The sequence below is a fragment of the Drosophila innubila genome, assembly GCF_004354385.1.
Source record: "Drosophila innubila isolate TH190305 chromosome 2L unlocalized genomic scaffold, UK_Dinn_1.0 4_B_2L, whole genome shotgun sequence".
Taxonomy (NCBI): Eukaryota; Metazoa; Arthropoda; class Insecta; order Diptera; family Drosophilidae; genus Drosophila; species Drosophila innubila.
Window position 1 is genome coordinate 11,660,703 of NW_022995372.1, and position 17,822 is coordinate 11,678,524.

General features: G+C 45.9%; 2 protein-coding genes across 2 annotated transcripts in view; one reads left to right on the forward strand and one right to left on the reverse strand.

Moving 5' to 3' along the window:
- On the forward strand, positions 1-12,840 carry LOC117782186 (multiple epidermal growth factor-like domains protein 8). Its single transcript, XM_034619188.1, has 5 exons — positions 1-670; positions 732-3,086; positions 3,837-5,156; positions 6,571-10,129; positions 10,272-12,840. The coding sequence occupies exons 1-5, from the start codon at positions 260-262 to the stop codon at positions 11,453-11,455; spliced, it is 8,829 nt and encodes a 2,942-aa protein (XP_034475079.1). The 5' UTR covers positions 1-259; the 3' UTR covers positions 11,456-12,840.
- The window catches only part of LOC117782185 (protein purity of essence), an 18,812-nt gene continuing 13,802 nt past the window's right edge, over positions 12,813-17,822 (reverse strand). The window contains exons 11-14 of the mRNA XM_034619187.1: positions 17,276-17,755; positions 15,060-17,070; positions 13,149-14,745; positions 12,813-13,085 (exon numbers count right to left, since the gene is read on the reverse strand). Of these exons, the coding sequence (XP_034475078.1) occupies positions 13,003-13,085; positions 13,149-14,745; positions 15,060-17,070; positions 17,276-17,755 (4,171 nt within the window). The 3' untranslated portion in view covers positions 12,813-13,002. The remainder of the gene's footprint in view (positions 13,086-13,148; positions 14,746-15,059; positions 17,071-17,275; positions 17,756-17,822) is intronic.

Genomic DNA, 17,822 nt, shown 5'->3' on the forward strand with positions numbered 1-17,822 from the left:
ATTCACCGGGTGTAGTGTTGAGATGAATGTTGCCCATCACTAGTTAGTAAAATTAAACAAAAAAAAATTCCGCACAAAAAAAATAGCTGGAAAATAATAACTTTTCAGCGCCAGTCGAGTTGCCTGGTGGACAACGGCCGTGCGCTCAAGTTGTGTGCAATGAGAAAAGGCTGGAAAACATGCAGAACCAGAATTGCAGCCGGATAAATACACCACTAACGGAATTGACGGTCGTCGTGATATCGCAATTAGCATAAAAATGAGATTGGGCTACTACGAGACAGGCGAGACAGCAATTAAAATGCAAAGAATGTACGGACTGTTGTTGCCAACCTTGACATTTTGGATAATCTGCTTACATTTGCCGATACAGTCGAAGCAATTGCAAATAACAGCGCCATGCGATCGTAGTCGCAAAGTGTTCACAGAGCCCTACGGCGAGATAAGCGATGGTCCATCCGGCTACAATTATACGCAGGACTCGCACTGTGAATGGCTGATAAAGGCGAAAAATGACAGTCAATTCATTACACTAACATTCCACAGCATGGGCACCGAGTGCTCCTATGACTACATATATGTATATGATGGCGACTCCTTCAATTCAACGCTGCTAGGCAGCTTCAGTGGACGCACCCAGCCACAGAGATTGGTTGCACGCAGCGGTAGTGTAAGTAACACCAAGACCTTTCACGTTTCATGGATTCATTAATAATGTGTCTCCCTTGCAGATGCTTATACTTATGTACAGCGATACAAACTATGTGCTCGATGGATTTCGGGCTTCCTACTACATATCAAACTGCCTAAACAACTGTCATAATCATGGCAAGTGCGTTGGCCATCAGTGTGTCTGCCACGGCGAATGGGTGGGGCCCGATTGTGAAGACGAGGCATGCCCACTGAAATGTGGCGAGCAGCAGGGACGCGGTAAGTGCCAGAAGAGCATTTGCCATTGCTCGAATGGCTACAGCGGACGACTCTGTGATCTCAGTGATAATCCGCCGGGCAGCAGCTGGCGATGGCTTGCCACCGATGCCGAAGGCATGACGCCGCGTGCTGCACATACCGCCGTCTATATAGAGGATGAGGATTCACTGTTTGTCTTTGGCGGATATGATCTAAACAATGTTATCAGCACGCTGCAAGTCTATCGCTTTAGCACAAGCCAATGGGAGGATGAATGGGGCATACCACTGCAGAGTCGTCGTCACTTTTATCATCCCCATAAAATAGATCATACGCTGCTCAAGGCAGTGCTGCATCACAAGAACGAGGATGAGGCCAAGCTCTGGGGCCTGACGAGCGATGTGAGCTTCTTTCGTAATATACTCTATACATTGGCTGAATCGAATTTGCATCAACGACGAACGCGTTCCTCTCTCCCATTGACCACAGTGAATGCCAATTCCACGGATGAGGAGCTCTCCGAGTATCTGGAGGATATACTCGAAGAGGTCACAGATCACAAGCCACATGGACGTTATGGCCATGCGGCGGATCGGGTGCCCGGCGGTTTTGTCATCTACGGCGGCAAGCATGCCAATGGCAGCTTCTACAATGATCTCTGGCAGTACAATAATACGGAAAATGGTGGCAAATGGAAGCAAATGGCCATCAGATCACAAATTCAGCCGCCAGCGTTGGCACGTCACACGCTCACAACGGCTGCGGATCATTTGTATCTGTTTGGCGGAAGCGTGGAGACGGGTGAATTCTCTTCAAGCATTTATCGCATCCGGCTGCCACTCAACGAGGATTCCCAGTGGCAGTTGGTGCAACCGCGAGGTGGAAAAACACTGGACGTACGCCTTGCAGCACATTCTACGGTTTATTATAGCGCAACGAATTCCTTGATTGTCTTTGGCGGCATTATGACCAGTTTGGCACGCTTTTCCAAGTTATCGGATCGCATTTTTGCCTTTCAACTGGATCAACTACACTGGACTGAGATACTGTATCCTCGCACTGCACTCCGGGACACAAACATTCCACGTGAACGCGCCTTTCACACGGCCACAATATCCGGAAATTATATGATTGTCTTTGGCGGTTACACGCATCGCCACAACAAGGATGAGATCTGCTATGATAATCAAATGTATTGGTATCATCTCAGCTGTCACATTTGGATCAATCAGGTGGTCTCCGCCGATGACAGTCTCTATCCGAAATCTCAGGGTGTTTTCGCCCAGGCGGCTGCACTGCGTCGAAATCACACTCTGCTCATCGTGGGCGGTTATCATGGCAATGTGAATGCGGACCTGTTTGCCTACGAATTGCCGCAAGTGTTGCGCGTGGAGAACACGCTGTATAATCATAATCCGGAAATGTCATGTCGCTTACATGGATCCCACACCGCCTGTCTGTCCAATCCAGAATGTGGCTGGTGCTCCGCCGATAGCAGTTGCTATGGACGCACAATTGGCGCCAATTGCACCACAAATCTACAGACAACACGTTGTCCTGGCATTTGTCCCTCGTTGGGGGATTGTCATTCCTGCTTGGTGCACGGCACGTCGTGGGGAAGTGGCAACAGTGCCGCTGCTGCCTTCTCCGTGGCTAGTAAACTTGGCCTTAACGAATGCACGTGGTGTGTACAGAATGCCCGCTGCCATCATCGGGATGATAATTATGGCATCTGCGGGGACAGCGCCGGCTGGTGGGGCGACCAGGGCACTGAGATTCGTCAGCCTGATATGTGCACCCGGAATGATAGACGACCAGGTCTCACCTATATTAAGTACAATTATCCTGTTAACTATACAATGCCGGATTATGTGGGCATTGTCAATGCCACCATGGTGGACTTTTCCTCACCCCCACCAGCTGCGTACTTTGAGCAGCGACAGGAGGGCGAAATGCTGGCCCGGCTCCTGGGATTTGTGCGTCCGCAGCAGCAATGGAACAACAACAACAACTCGGCTATACAGGTGTGCAGCAGCTACTCCTCCGCGGTGCTCCGTGCTGGACTCGGCATGAATCTCGATGCACTGGAAAATGTAACCAGTCAAATCTCAAATCAATCCTATTGCAGCAATGTCCAGCTGCCAAGCACCGAGCAACCTTTCCTCATTGATTTCCAGGTGAGTTGGCAAAGAGAATTGCATTATTTATGATATTAATTAATGATTTTCAACTGATATTTAATGTACATCAAAAATCTATAGAAAACAATTTAATTTATATATAAATTAAAATTTTTCAATAGATGTTTAATCTACATAGATCGAATCAAAAATCTTTAGGCAGATATTTTAAATAGAGACATTACGAGTATTTTATATATAATATAAATTGGAATAATTATGATACTCGATTAATTACTAAGAAAGAAAAGATATAACTATACATACCATTATTATTAATATCAAAATTTTCCACAAGTTATTTAATCTATTGTAAGCATATCAAATATCTTTAAAAAAAAAAACCTTAATATAAATTGATACATGATACAATAATAAATAAAAATTGCGTTAATTGTGATAAGCTACAGTTGTTTTCAAACTGATATTTAATATGCTCGGATCACAGGACATAATATGTTTATGTTTTATATTTTTTCATTAATTCCGACAAATTAACGTCTTTATGATTTTTTACGGAATTTTCCTTCATTCATAAGAGAAAAAATATGTTTTATTTCGCAACTCTTAATTTATAATGTAACTCTTAAATAAAAATGGGAACACTTATAATAATTACAAATTATTATTATTATTTTGTTAGCTCAATTAATTTAACTTAAAATACGTTTTAAATTTAAACCAACCTAATTAGCCCTTGTACTGTAAAAATAATCTTCAATTTAATGAATTCTCAATTCTTTGCAGGCACGTCGTCGCATTGGACAGAACAACATCTACAACACGTATCAGAAGACTAAAATGGAGTTGCAGCATTTGCACAATGGTCAATTGAATGCCTTTACATTTGAGTATCTGGAGCCGTACTACTCCGGCGATTGTACTCAGTATGGCAATTGTTTGCACTGCCTGACAGATGCCTCCTGCTCCTGGTGTCCATTGAGCGGCAAATGCCATTTAAAGTCGGTCAATGAGAGCGCTGTTTGTGTGGCCAACACCAATGATACCCTGGAGCATGGCACGCATTGGGCATATTTGATCAGTCAGCCAAGTCAATGTGCCAACTGTTCCAACTATGTGAGCTGTGAGGCGTGTGTTTCCACGCCTGGCAATGGCGAATGCGAATGGTGGCTGGATGATGCACGTTGCGGTCGCATTGGCAAATCCAACAGCAGTGTCCGAGCAATTGGACAATGTCCGCGTCCATGCCGGGAGCGTCATGGCTGTGATCAGTGTTTGGGCGAGCGAGGTCGTTGTGTTTGGTGTGAGGCGAGTGCTCAGTGCTTCAGTTTTGCAGTGTACACCAGCGAGTATCAGTTTGGCATGTGCCGCGAGTGGATTGACAAGGTGGGAACACCACCCAGCATCCCAGCAACGTCATCGTCATCCTCCTCCTCCTCCTCCTCCTCATCCACATCGCAAACCACAACATTGATAATGAGGTCAAATGAACCACGTGCGTTGCAACAATGTAAATCCTGTGATCGTCATCGCAATTGCACCTCCTGTCTGAGAGCCTTGAGCTGTGGCTGGTGCTTCGATCGTGATAACCCCATTGAGGGCATCTGCATGCAGGGAGATTTCAGCTATAGCGCTGGAAACTGCTCCTTGGCCCTAAACAGCAGCACACAACACGATGCGGAATGGGCGTATGCCCAGTGTCCGGATGTGGATGAGTGTGGTCTTGGTCTGCATGATTGCCACAAGGAGGCCAAGTGCACCAACACCCAGGGCAGCTACAATTGCCACTGTCGTCGTGGCTACAACGGCGATGGAAGATTCAGCTGTGTCCGCACTTGTTACGAGTTCTGTCAACATGGTTATTGCTCTGGTCCGCCAGATTACAGCTGCAAATGTGACTTGGGCTGGACGGGAGCTGATTGTGGCATCAGCTGTGGCTGCAACAATCACTCCACGTGCACTGAACGCCTCGGCAAGTGTGACCAATGCCAATCCTGGACAGAGGGAGAGCGCTGTGAGCGATGTCGTCAGGGAAGCTACGGCAATGCCACCGCTACTGTCGGCTGTCATCCCTGCGAGTGCAACGGTCATGGTAATCAAGATCAGGTCAGTACTTGAGCAATCTTTCTTATTTATTTTAATTATTAAAATTTAGAAGATAATGCTTATTTATGCTTAGAAGAGTGCATACAGATTAATCAGATAATACCAAAAAAAAAAAACAATAATATTAGTATTTTTTTGTTTTTAACTTAAGATAGAAAATTCGTAATTCGATTCCCAAACCGAATACCAGCAGCAATTATACAGATACAGACTTGAATATTGATAGTCAAATAACTTTATAATGATAAATGTTTCTTATAAAATTTCAAGTTATTCGACATAGCGATACCAAAATTGTATACCTGCTTAATGTCGAAATTGTTTTTGCTTTCTATTCCCGAAATATTAATATTTATATTCACGGAATAACACCGGTACCGATACCGATACCGTTAACCGAAACTTACCGTTATATTTTTAGTGCCGGAACTGAAACCTTAACCGAATGCAAATTCTCTGTCAAGAACAGATTACAGAAACGTTTGTACCGGTACGGTTGTGGTAAAGTTGCTACGTCAAGGAGTTGTCCAACTGCCATAACTTGATCAAAACTGAATAGATTTTCAAGTAGAATGTCATTTTGATCATGATTTGGCTTCTTAATTCATTCTGCATTTAAATTTTGTTCATTTAGAAAATTTTATTAATTTCGACCAAGATTTGATTTCGATGGTAAGGGTCCCCCCTTTGAAATTTCGAAAATTCAAAATTTTAAATCTCAAGTTTTCACTTTTAATCAACTCCTTACATCGTAATTAGTATAAAAAAAACACTTTAAACTTGATTTTAAGACCTTTCATTTTTTTGTAAAAAATCATGTGAAATTGAACAAAAATTTGGACTTGTAAAGTGGTTAAATCCGAAGTCTGACCAACTTCAAACTGCCATAACTTGATCAAAACTGAACCGATTTTCAAGTGGAATATAATTCTGGTCTTGATTTGGCCTCCAAATTCATTTTGCATTCAATTTTTATTAAATTCTTAAAAAAATAATAAGCTCTAGATTCTACTAGATATTTATTTCGATGCTAAGGGTCCACCCTTTGAAATTTCGAAAATTTAAAATCTAATTTTTTCACTTTTAATCAACTGCTTATATCGTAATAAGTATAAAAAAAAAATTACATATTTATTATAAAACGACATCTTAAAATTTTAAAATGTTTCAAAATTGATTTGCTGTATCTTTACGTACCGGTACTGATACCGGGACCGAAAGAAAAACACTGAAATAGAACCTTTTACCGAAATAGTTATTTCGTGACGTACCGGAACCCAAACCGTAACCTATATTTGTTTCGGTTTAATTCCCTGTTTATATTTCCTTATTGTGATTGGAGTTTGCATAAATTGAATATTTATTTTTAAAAGAGAACCAAAAAATAAATAATCTAATATGTTTTTTCTTTCAGGGCATCTGCAATGTGAGTCATGGTGAATGCTTTTGCAAGGACAACACACAAGGACTAAAATGCGATGTGTGTGCTCCCGGTTATTATGGCGATCCTCGAGATGGGGGACAGTGTTATTATCAGTGTGAATCTCGAGGGATCCTCACGAGCATTGGTCGGAGTGCCATTGGTTCGTATCAATCGTATCGCTCTCCTTGGGGCGCCAGTTTGGAGGTGCGGGAATGTCTGTGGATATTGCAACCAAAGACGTTGCACGCGGACAAATCGCTGTTGCAACTGGAATTCCAATGGAACAGCCTGGTCATGGACTGTGATGAGAATGCCGTGTATATCTATGATAGTCTGCCGGACTTAACAGGCGCTGCCCAGCAGAATCAACTGCTGGCCGTAATCTGTGAGCCGTACAGTGCGGCAAGGATCATTGAGGCACGTTCCAGCCATGTGACTGTCTACTATAAACAAGGAAGCGAACGTCGTCACTTTGGCTTCAATGCCCTGTACTCGGTGATGAATTGTATGGCCGGAAGTTGCCTGCACCCGCACATCTGTGATGCCCAGCAACGTTGCGTCTGCCCACCGGGATATGTGGGAGCACGCTGTGAGATCGAGATCTGTCCGAGCAATTGTCATGCCAAGAGATTGCAGGGATATTGCGATACGGAATACGGACGCTGCATCTGCAGCAATGGGAGCTATGCGGGCGCGGATTGTGGCACGTTGGTGCAACGGAATCATTTGGTGCTCGCAGAGCTCTTTAATACCCAACTCCTCAGTGAGGCATTGGAGCATCTGCGCAAGACGATACCACGTTTTGGACACTCGGTGAATGCCGATCGTCGTGGCTCCTTGTGGATGTTTGGCGGTTATTCCCCAAGCCATGGACCACTCAATGATTTCCGTCAGTTTGACACAAAGAACGGCACCTGGTTGCAGGTGACGGTGGAGTCCTCCACGCCCGAGGATCGCATGCCCTTGGGACGTTACTTTCATGCCGCTGAGATCTATGTGAAGAAGCAGAGCATCTACATCTATGGCGGCGTTGGCGCCAATTCTCGTTTGCTTGCGGATTTCTGGCAGTTTTCCATACAGAATCAACGCTGGAGTCAAATCGAAGTGTTGAAGGATCAGGAATCTCCGCCAGCTTTAGCTGGACACACATTGTGCCAGGTGCGCTATCAGGATAGGGAATCCCTTTTGATTGTGGGTGGATTAAGTCTGAACAAATCGCGTTCCTTGGAGCTGTGGGAATTCAATCTGGATACAGGACGTTGGCAGCAGCTGGCGGCGATGGGAGCACGTCTTCCTGTGCTGTACGGTCACAGTGCCGTTTACCATGTGGAGACGCACAGCGTCTATGTCTTTGGCGGCTATGCGGGTGAACCGCAGAACAAGTTGTATGCACTGGATTTGACCAAATTGACTTGGACCGAGTTGCCCACGTTCAAGGAACTGAATGCTCCCGCGTCGCTGCTGCCTCGAGGACGCTACTTCCACTCCGCGGTGAGCACGGAGCACTACATGGTTGTCTATGGCGGCAGAACAACGCCCTACAATTCCACAGATGTATTGATTGCCTATGTCTACGCCTGCAATCAATGGGTGCGTCTGACTGAGGATGTGCAGCTGATTGGACGCCTGCCAGTGGCCAGCTATGCCGAGGACATGGCCATCGATGCGGATAGTGGCACCATCTATGTCATTGGCGGCTGGGATGGCAGTGCCACCCAAAGTCATGTCACACGCATCAACATCCCGGAGGATCTCTGCCAGCTTTGGAGTGGTGGCAAGTCCATCTGTCGGCATTATATGGGCTGTAGCTATTGCACCATCCAGAACACGTACAGCAACAGTTCACATTGCTTTACCCAGGGACGTGCTCCCTGTGCCAATCACAATGGCACCCTGGTCATTAATAATGGTCCCGCCTGCAATGATATCTGGCTGGCCAGCAGGAACTGCTCCAGCTTTGGCAGCTGCAGTGCCTGCCTGGCCGCTTGGCCAATTCACCAGGAGATGACGCCGGTTTGTCAGTGGTGCGATGAATGTGGCATTCGTGGACGTTGTGTGCCCGCTGGCGTCGATTGTGCCCGGAGCAGCGCCTGGTGTCCCAAGGAGTTGAGTGTGGGCGTGCTCGGCTTGTGTCCCCTGCCGCAGTGTCATCAACTGGACTGCGAATCCTGCATGCGGCATGCGGATCAATGTCATTGGGCACGCAATGAACTTGGACACGTGGAGTGCATTGCCCGTGAGCTGGTGGAAAAGAACGCCTATCGCCTGGTGGAACAGTGTCCACCTCCATGTCACACGCACACCAATTGCAGCAGCTGTCTGCAGTCGACGGCTGAGGATGCATCCGCCTCCGCCTCGGATTGCAAGTGGTCAACCATGTTGAATGCCTGTCTCTCGCCCAGTGCCCAACCGCTGCTCTGTGCTGGCGGCGTCTGCGGCTTAGTGCTAGAATCCACCGAACTGGAACGTTGTCCGGAGCCGTGTCATGTGTATTCCCAGTGTTCCAGCTGTTTGGAGCATGCCCATTGTGGTTGGTGTGCCCGCGAGGGATTCAATGGCGATGGCATTTGCACAGAAGGAGCACTGGAGCATCGTCAGGAGTATCCATCGGGCTCCACTTGTGATCTGATCTACAGCAGCTGGCGCAACGATTCCCAGTTGACACATGCCGATGTCGTGAGCTGGCATTATGTCCAGTGTCCGGCGGAGAATGAGTGCGAGAATGGACACCACAATTGTGATGCAGTGTCGGAGCAGTGCATTGATCTGGACACGCCCACCCTTGGGTATAAGTGCGTCTGTGCCGCGGGATATCGCGAGGAGCAGTCAAGCTGTCTCCCCGTCTGCAGTCAGGGATGCGTTCGTGGCAGCTGTGTGCGTCCCAATGAATGCCAGTGTGACTTTGGCTATGTGGGCGAGAATTGTAGCATTCAGTGTCTGTGCAATGGACACTCCAACTGTGAGTCGAGCAGCCGGCTGGACATTTGCCTGGAGTGTCACAACAACACTATGGGGGAGCAGTGCGAGAAGTGCCAGCCCCTGTTTGTGGGCAATCCTCGCGAGGGTCACGCCTGTCAGCCCTGCTTGGAGTATTGTCACGGTCACTCGGATGTCTGCGTTGCCTACGATGCGGATCCCGCTGTCTTCAACATGACACGCTCCGAATTGGAACGCATTCTACCTGAGGGTCCCGCCCACAATGCCACCTGTCTGCGTTGTGACAATCACACGGCCGGAGATCGTTGTGACAGCTGCTTGCTGGGCTACTTCCGTGGCAGCGAGGATCTCCATCGCCAGTGTCGTCCATGTCAGTGTCACGGTCATGGCAATGTTTGTGACGCCGTCACGGGTGAGAAATGCAACTGTGCCAACAATACGGAAAGTGATGCCACCTGCACGGCCGGAGGAGGCAAGAACTCGGCCCAACTCTGCTGGAGTGTCCAGTGCTCCAAGTGCCGCGACTCGTATGCGGGCAATCCCACCGATGGACATCAATGCTACAAGCAAATCACCGTCGAGTCGCGCATGTGCTTCGATGCCAAGCCCATTGGTGAGTTCTCTATTCTACATTTCACTCATGTCAACTACTCCACGGGTTGCAAATCAACACTACGAGTTCAAATGTGATTACGAGTAAATCTGAAGAAAATATTTATTAATTAATCTTACTTGATCTTTTTTCTGTTCCACAGAGGAATGCAAATCGAAGCCCGCTGCATTAAAGCCCGGCCAGACGGTGTTCTTTGTGATCCAGCCGCGTTTCATGAACGTGGACATACGCATCATCATCGATGTGACGCAGGGTGAACTGGATGTGTTTATGTCGCCACAGGATGACTCCTTTATTGTGGAAACGAATCAAACGACGGGCTATCACGAGATTTTCCTGGACAATCGCTACAGTTGGGGACCCAAAACGAAGCGGGAGCATCCTCTAAATGTGGCACTGCCACGACACGACAATGTCACGTTGCAGAAACTCTTCACGCCGGAGCGTCGGACGGGTAGAGCGAACAGTGGAGGTGGCACCTTCTATGTGCCGCAGTTGCACGATTGTCGGAGTCATGGGGTGCACAGTTTTGTGGTGCAGGATCAGTATGCCAAGGATCTGAGCACACATGTTACACTCAATCAATGCAACACGCTGCTGCGTCTCTTTGGGCTAAAGAACCGTTTGGTGCTGACGTTGCCACAACATGCGCATAATTTAAGTGCCACACGATTTTTTATTGCACTGCGCGCCAGCTCTGGACCGGAGCCGAGCTATGGATCGGTTGTATTTCGCCAGGATCAGCTGCATATCGATCTATTTGTATTCTTCTCCGTCTTCTTTTCCTGCTTCTTTCTGTTCCTCGCCCTCTGTGTCATCGTGTGGAAGGTGAAACAAGCGTCGGATTTGCGACGCGCTCGTCGCCAGCATGTTGTGGAAATGCTGCACTTGGCCAAGCGTCCGTTTGCACAAATCTTTCTGGCATCAGCCAGCCTGGACCTGGACAACAGTCCGCCGGCTGCCTCATCCTCCACAACGCGTGCCATGCGTCAGCGAGCTCGCCAGGCGCTGATCCTGCAACAGCAACAGCATCAGAGTCAACATGGCGAATCCCAGTCACATGGACACTTGCCGCATCACAGCAGCAGCAGCAGCAGTAGTAACTGCACTCGTCCCGTGCAGGCAACAGAGATTATGTTGGTGGCCATTGAGCCAACCTGTGATAATCTGGCTGCGGTGGGCACCGTGTTTGTCAGCTTGCCAGGTCGCTCCAAGGCACCGCTAAGCATTGCGCTTGGTTCCACTCTCATCTCCTATCCACGTCAATATCCCCTCAATGCACGGCATTTTATGCGCGCTGCAGCCCAACGAAATCAACAGCTGTAATTGGAATCCCTCAAATCCTTGAACCAGCTCTCTCCTTAATTATTAATGGTATGCAGCAAATACTAGTGAATTCTCTAGATTTATATATGTAATAAATACGTAAGTGTGTGTGGATTGTATACATAGTTTAGGCAATTTTTGTACATAAAAAAAATCGTTTAGCTAACGAAAAATAATAACGAAATAATACATAAAACTATGTAGAAAGATCGGATCATCAATATACAAAAAAAAAAAATCGTGTAGTGCTAATAAGAACAAAAAACCAAGTGAAAATAGGGAAAGCAGCTGGAAAAAGAAAAACATTTATACAAAGCATACAAACAAATGGAATTTGACATATTAAGATTAAGCTTAAGATATAAGTATACATGCGTACTGTCAATTTTTATAGCAACAAAACTTTTCCGATGTGCATTTCTTTGAAAACGAACAAAAACCCAGAATGGAGGCACAATAACTTTTTAGCAGCCATAGTAAACAAAGTAAAATAACAAGAACAAAAAATAATAATAATATGTAACTATTGTATGTGCATGTATTTATTAAAATATATGTAAATGTGTCATTGCCCCGCCCAAGTTGCGTTGGTCTAACAAAAATATGAAATCCGAATCTCTATGATATTATATACATTTTTGGTTTAAGGTATTATATTTTTTTATATTATTATTGTAATTATTTTTATATTCTGTCGTACTCGTAATTGTAATGTATTGTATAAAGAGTATTATGATATATCCCCCTATCGGTTGATGGTTAGCAATTGCTCAATTTAGTTAATTAATTAATTACTTATGACAGCTCTCACGCACTTTTTGCACCTGTGTACCTACTAATTTAAGAACAATCACAAAAAACTTACTTATATGAAAATAACTATATACTAATGGACATAAACTATCCAATGTTTTTTTCTACACTTGTTATGTTTACTCACAGCAACACACTCAATACTTTAATTTTACTTAAAAAGCGATAGCAGCAATAATCAACAACTAACGAACAAATTAAATCTCAGTGATTTTTCCAAGAATTTCCTTAATCTTTTAGTAAAAAAAAACTCTTACACACTAATCTCAGTAACCAAATGGTTGTAACAAATTTCTCACTATGGCTTTAAATTTATTCTTTTGTACTGTACTCGTCTGATTTGTTATTAGGATATATAGTTGGTTAGCAAAATTTATAGAACTGAGGTTGTAACGGTATTTTGATGATATTTACATGATGATTTTAATTTCAATTACGTCCCATTTTGCAATATGATTACATATGTATTATTTTGTATTTAGGAATATAAGTTTGGTTTTTTTGTCAATAAATTGAAAGATAATGGAAAATAAAAATAAATATGTACGCATTGATCGTTTTCATTGTGCAAACGAATAATTTTATTGATTAAATAGTTTGTAGGTGATAAATATATAAGTATATATGCATATTATGCTTAAAAGCGAAACACAGCTGCAGTTGCAACACGCTTGATTAGTGATTAGTTTAAGTTGTAATCCATTGTTAAATGTGCTGAAATTTTCGTGTTGAATTTAACTAGAGCTTGTTGTGGTCGGCAGCGCGGCAAGAACCTCCTCAATGAAGGTATCCGGTTGCTCAATCAGATTCAGTAAACCTAAAAAAAAAGAGAAGAACATGTTAATAACAATCCTGTTATTTATACATTTCGAATTCCTACCTGCCACATCGCAGAACTCGGCAAAGGAGGTGCAGGGCAAAAACTCATCCGTCAACGTTTGCAGTATGCTATCCGTGGACTTGAGCATCGCCTCATCATTCTTGCGTATAAATTCAAATAGCGAAGCGGGCCAATCCTCCTCCTTAGGCGTACTGACCGTCTTAAAGAGTGTGTTGTATATCAAGTCAATGAGTGCCCACATCATTAAGAACGGCTTGTAAACCGAGTACTCTTTGGCCTGCCGATCTGCCGGAGATAACAGCGCCTTGCACAGCACAGAGGGGGAAACATGACGTGCTTGTGCCACAGTCACCAGACGCTTTAGATGCGCCAACTTGTGCTTGTTCCACATCTCTCGACTGTGCAGGGATAGCGATATGGTTAGCATGTACAAAGGTCCATCCACTTCATAGCCACACTCTAGCCATTTATCCGATGGCGCTGCAGTCAGATAATTGAGCAGAGTTTTGCTGTCCCGGGCGGCGGAGCGGGAGGAGAGCAGCAAGTAGACCGCATAGAAGAGCAGGTAGGGCACAAAGTGCATATTAGATTGAGGACCACCGCCGCCGGCATCGTCATGGAAACTACGCTCCCAGGCGAAACGCACCAGCAGCAGCTTCAGATCGTGCACGCTGCTTGTGTAGGAGATGTCGCAACGTTGGGTGCTCTCCTGCATGTAACTGCTGTGCCGGGTCATGCAACCAGAGAAGGCAGCCTCACCCACAGCGGGTCCCCACAGGGGCAATAGTCCATTGCAGCGTGTGTTGGCATTTTGCAGGCTGGCACGTTCCCATTCATCACGTCCGCGTGTTAAGCGTATGGCGGAGGTGTGACAATCCACATGTACCACATTGAAGTGAGTAACAGTGGTGTAGCCTATGGTTTTGCGTGATTTCAGCTCAAATTCTTCGACATTGCAGCGCTTGGTGAACGTGTAGATGCCCAGCACCTTTTCCGGCTGGCAGGAGTAACCCTCGCGACAAATGAAACAAGTCAGGCCCGTCTCGTCGCGTAGCTTCTCAATCTTTTGCAGAATGGATCCCTTTGCCGTCACCTGACCCTTCTCATTGGTGCGCATGCCCAGTGCATCCAGTTGCTTCTCACGGGTCGCCATCGCCAGACGTTTCTTCTCGGCACGTGTGAAATCCCGCACCTGTTGAACCCTTGAGGCAGTCGCCGCATCCGTACTAAGCGCCTCCAGCAAATTCTCAGCCAAACTGCCGACATGTTCATCGCTGGACACCTGCTCCAGTCTATGTATAATGGGTATAATGTCTTTGCTTATGGCCAACTGCGTGGCTTCATGATGATTGGCCAAGCCCGTGAGGAAGCGCAATATGTACTTTAAGCTCGGTCGCGATATAAACTCCTTCAACTCATCGGAGTCCGTGCGCAGCAGAGTTGGTTTAACACAGGGAGCATGCTCCGTGATATAGGCCAAAGCACTCTCCACAATTCCAAGACTGACAATGTAATCCTTAAGCGTGCCTCCAATGCAATTATGCTCTATTTGATTTGTGAGCACACAGAATAGTTCCAGCTTGAATTCCTCCTCGGTGGTCCGCTCATTGTCAAAGCGATTAAAGTCAAGTGTGTGCTAGGATGAAGGGTAAGATAGAAGGCACAATTAGTGAAGGTACATTAAAAAGTAATCGCTCAGTTTACACCATTACTTTTTTTTAGGGATATATTAGAAAAATTAAATAATAGCGATTTTTTTATGTTTTAGTTTTGTAATAATTACTTTTTTTGTTAAGAGAAAGAAAATCAATATTTGTGATCCCTGCTTTCTTTTATATTTTTTATCACTTGAATGGTTTCTGATATTGATTTGATATTTGATCTCATTTTTAATATATTTTTTTTAGTGGTAATGAAAAAGTAATAGGTATATTCAAGGCTTCGATTTACCTTAAAGTGTTCACAAAGCAGAGCCATCTTAACTTCGTTGCCGTAGACAAGGGCAGCCAAGACGCGGATGAGATGACGCAACACGGATGGGTTGTTGCGCACATTGGGGCAGTCGGTGCAGGAGATCAGAGCGCTGACATATTCGGGACCACCGAAAGTAAGCGAGAATTGCAGGAACGAATCCAGAGTATCGCTGGCCGCCTTGGAGAGTATTGTTTCCATAATCTCCAGCAGCTGTTCGGTGACTGCCGATTGTATGGAATCGTTCTCCGATTGCAGGCACATCTGTAGTACCTTCAGCAGCGTATTAATGGCACCTACTTCTGGCTGACAGAGCACCTCCTGGCAGCGACGCACCTTCACACAGATGAGGAATAGCTTCAGCAACACCTGAATCAATTCACGTTGACGAGAGATTCGCTGCAGGCTGCCAATGCGTTCCAGCATGACACGCAGTCCATTGCAATCGGCCAAAACGTTGGCCATGCGATACAGCTGCTCGGTGTCCACCTGCTCCTGGCTCTTGTTGTTCAGTGTCTCCACAAACTCTTCGGTGGCATCGCCAAGAAGACCACGCATGCGATAGACAATTCGCATGGCATCCCGATCTCCGCCCTCGGCAAGCCACACCTTCTTGTACACATCCTTGACAGGGAGATCCAGGCTAATGATTTTATTGTTAACCAGCAGCTCCATGCCGTTGTCATCTTCCAGTAGGGCAATCAGCTCGCAGTCAGTGCAGATTTTGTTCTTCACATCACGCATAAGAGGACCAAGACCCACCTCGCTGGAGGGATAGGGATTGCCGAGCATACGACCCTGTAAAAAGTCCTCCTGCTGCGGATCCTTCTCCAGTGTCATATAGAACTCGCTTTCGTCGTGCTCCTCCGGATGTATGATCGAATAGAGGCGTTCGAATATAAACACAGGTGTCTTAATGTCATTCATTTTTGTCTTCTCCACAGTATCGATGAGGATCTCCATAAAGGCCCGCGTCTCCTCCTCCGTGCCGCTGGTCATTTCCTCCAGCATCTCTAGCAGCTTCTCTTGTGCATCATCAATGAGTCGTGTGCGCTGCACGACCAGACTACGCAATGCCAGATAACTCTCTAGGACAGGTCCCAGCAGACGCGTCTTGTAGGTGCGTCGTATGTTGGGGCATTCAAGGAACAACCACAACAACTCCACATACTGACGTAATGCGTAACCCAGCGACAAATCCGAGGACAGCGAATGCTCCTCCATGCGATGGATTTTACTTATTTCTACGGCCAACAGTTGTGAGATCTCGCTGAGTACACCACGCAACACAAGATACTGCAGCCAAGGTGTTTCAGTTGCCACCGTGCGATACAATGTTAAATACTCGGCACTCGCCTCACCCGCCTCGCCCACATGCTTGAGGAATCCCGTGAGCATATTTAGCGCCTGCTGCTTTCGCTCTGTGGTGCGGCACAGGCCATTGAGCAGGGAGCAAGCCAACTGTCTGCCAAACCTCGAGTTGGCATTAAAGAGCAGCGGTTGTATCCACTTGGCATTAAACACCAAAGGTTTAATCACCTTCTCCTTGTCCAGCACATGCTGACGCCAGCGTAGTCCATACTTTTCGCACAAAAAGGCAGCACGAACATCGCCACGTCGCCCTCCCTTAGCGGAGGTATCCACCATTTGGGACTGTTGCTTTCCAACGCGTTGTTTGCTGCCGCCTTCTTGACGCTGTGGACACTTTGTGGTGGGCATGCGACTGCTCCAAGCGCTGTACTCGTGATTCCGATCAGAGCCCAGCCAGGCGCGATAGTCAATAGTATTCCCCTCGAGCAATTTAATGCTGCACAATTCCTGCTGTTGTTGTTGCGCTTGTTGTCCTTGCTGTTGTTGTTGTTGTTGCTGCTGCTGGTTGTTGTTGTTGTTGTTGTTCTTGCTGCCGCTGTTGGGGAGCGCGGGACAAATAAGATTCTGCATAATGCGCAGGCAAGGATGCAACACGGATGTAACGGGACCACGTGGTAAGCTAACAGAAGATGAAAGCAAGGATTTATAATAATGATTACTATTTATCCGAAAATTAAACACTCTTAAAAAAATAAGTCAATGTGAATGAAATAAATAACTGTTATATGAATAACACTGCAAAAATACTGTTTTTAATTTATTTATATAAATTTTCGTTTTTAATTTTTTTAAAATTAAAACTTATTAACATTATATTAACTTACCGACAGTTGCTGATGAACAGCTCAAAGATCACCTTCAGCTTGTACTCCCAGCACACATCATCCTGACCAAGCAGCACCTCCAACAGCGTCATCTCCTGATGCACAGCCGCCTCTAGACTAATGAGAGGTATAGCCCCCATGAGAGCATTCTTCACACGCGTCGTCACCAGCTGCAACAGATGCATGCATGCCTCGGCATTGTCTTTGGTCAACACCACTAACAGATTGCGCACCTCCTCCTGTATTTGTGGCGTGCCACGTCGCAAATTGTGCTCGGCCAGCTCGCTAACAAGCCCCTGACTGTAGAGACCCACCCGACAGTCATAGTTATAGGCCATGGCACGCAACAACGTCAGACACTGCTCGGTGGAGGCCAAGGCACAGCCATAGCAGCGATTTGTCGTATGATTTGCTTCGGCACCAGATGCCATGGACACCGCCGGCTGATCCTGCTGCTGACGATCGTAGGCCACCAATTCACTTAAAGAATATCAATTGATTATCCAGTTGAAATAGAAAACATAAGGGACATTAATGATATAAACTC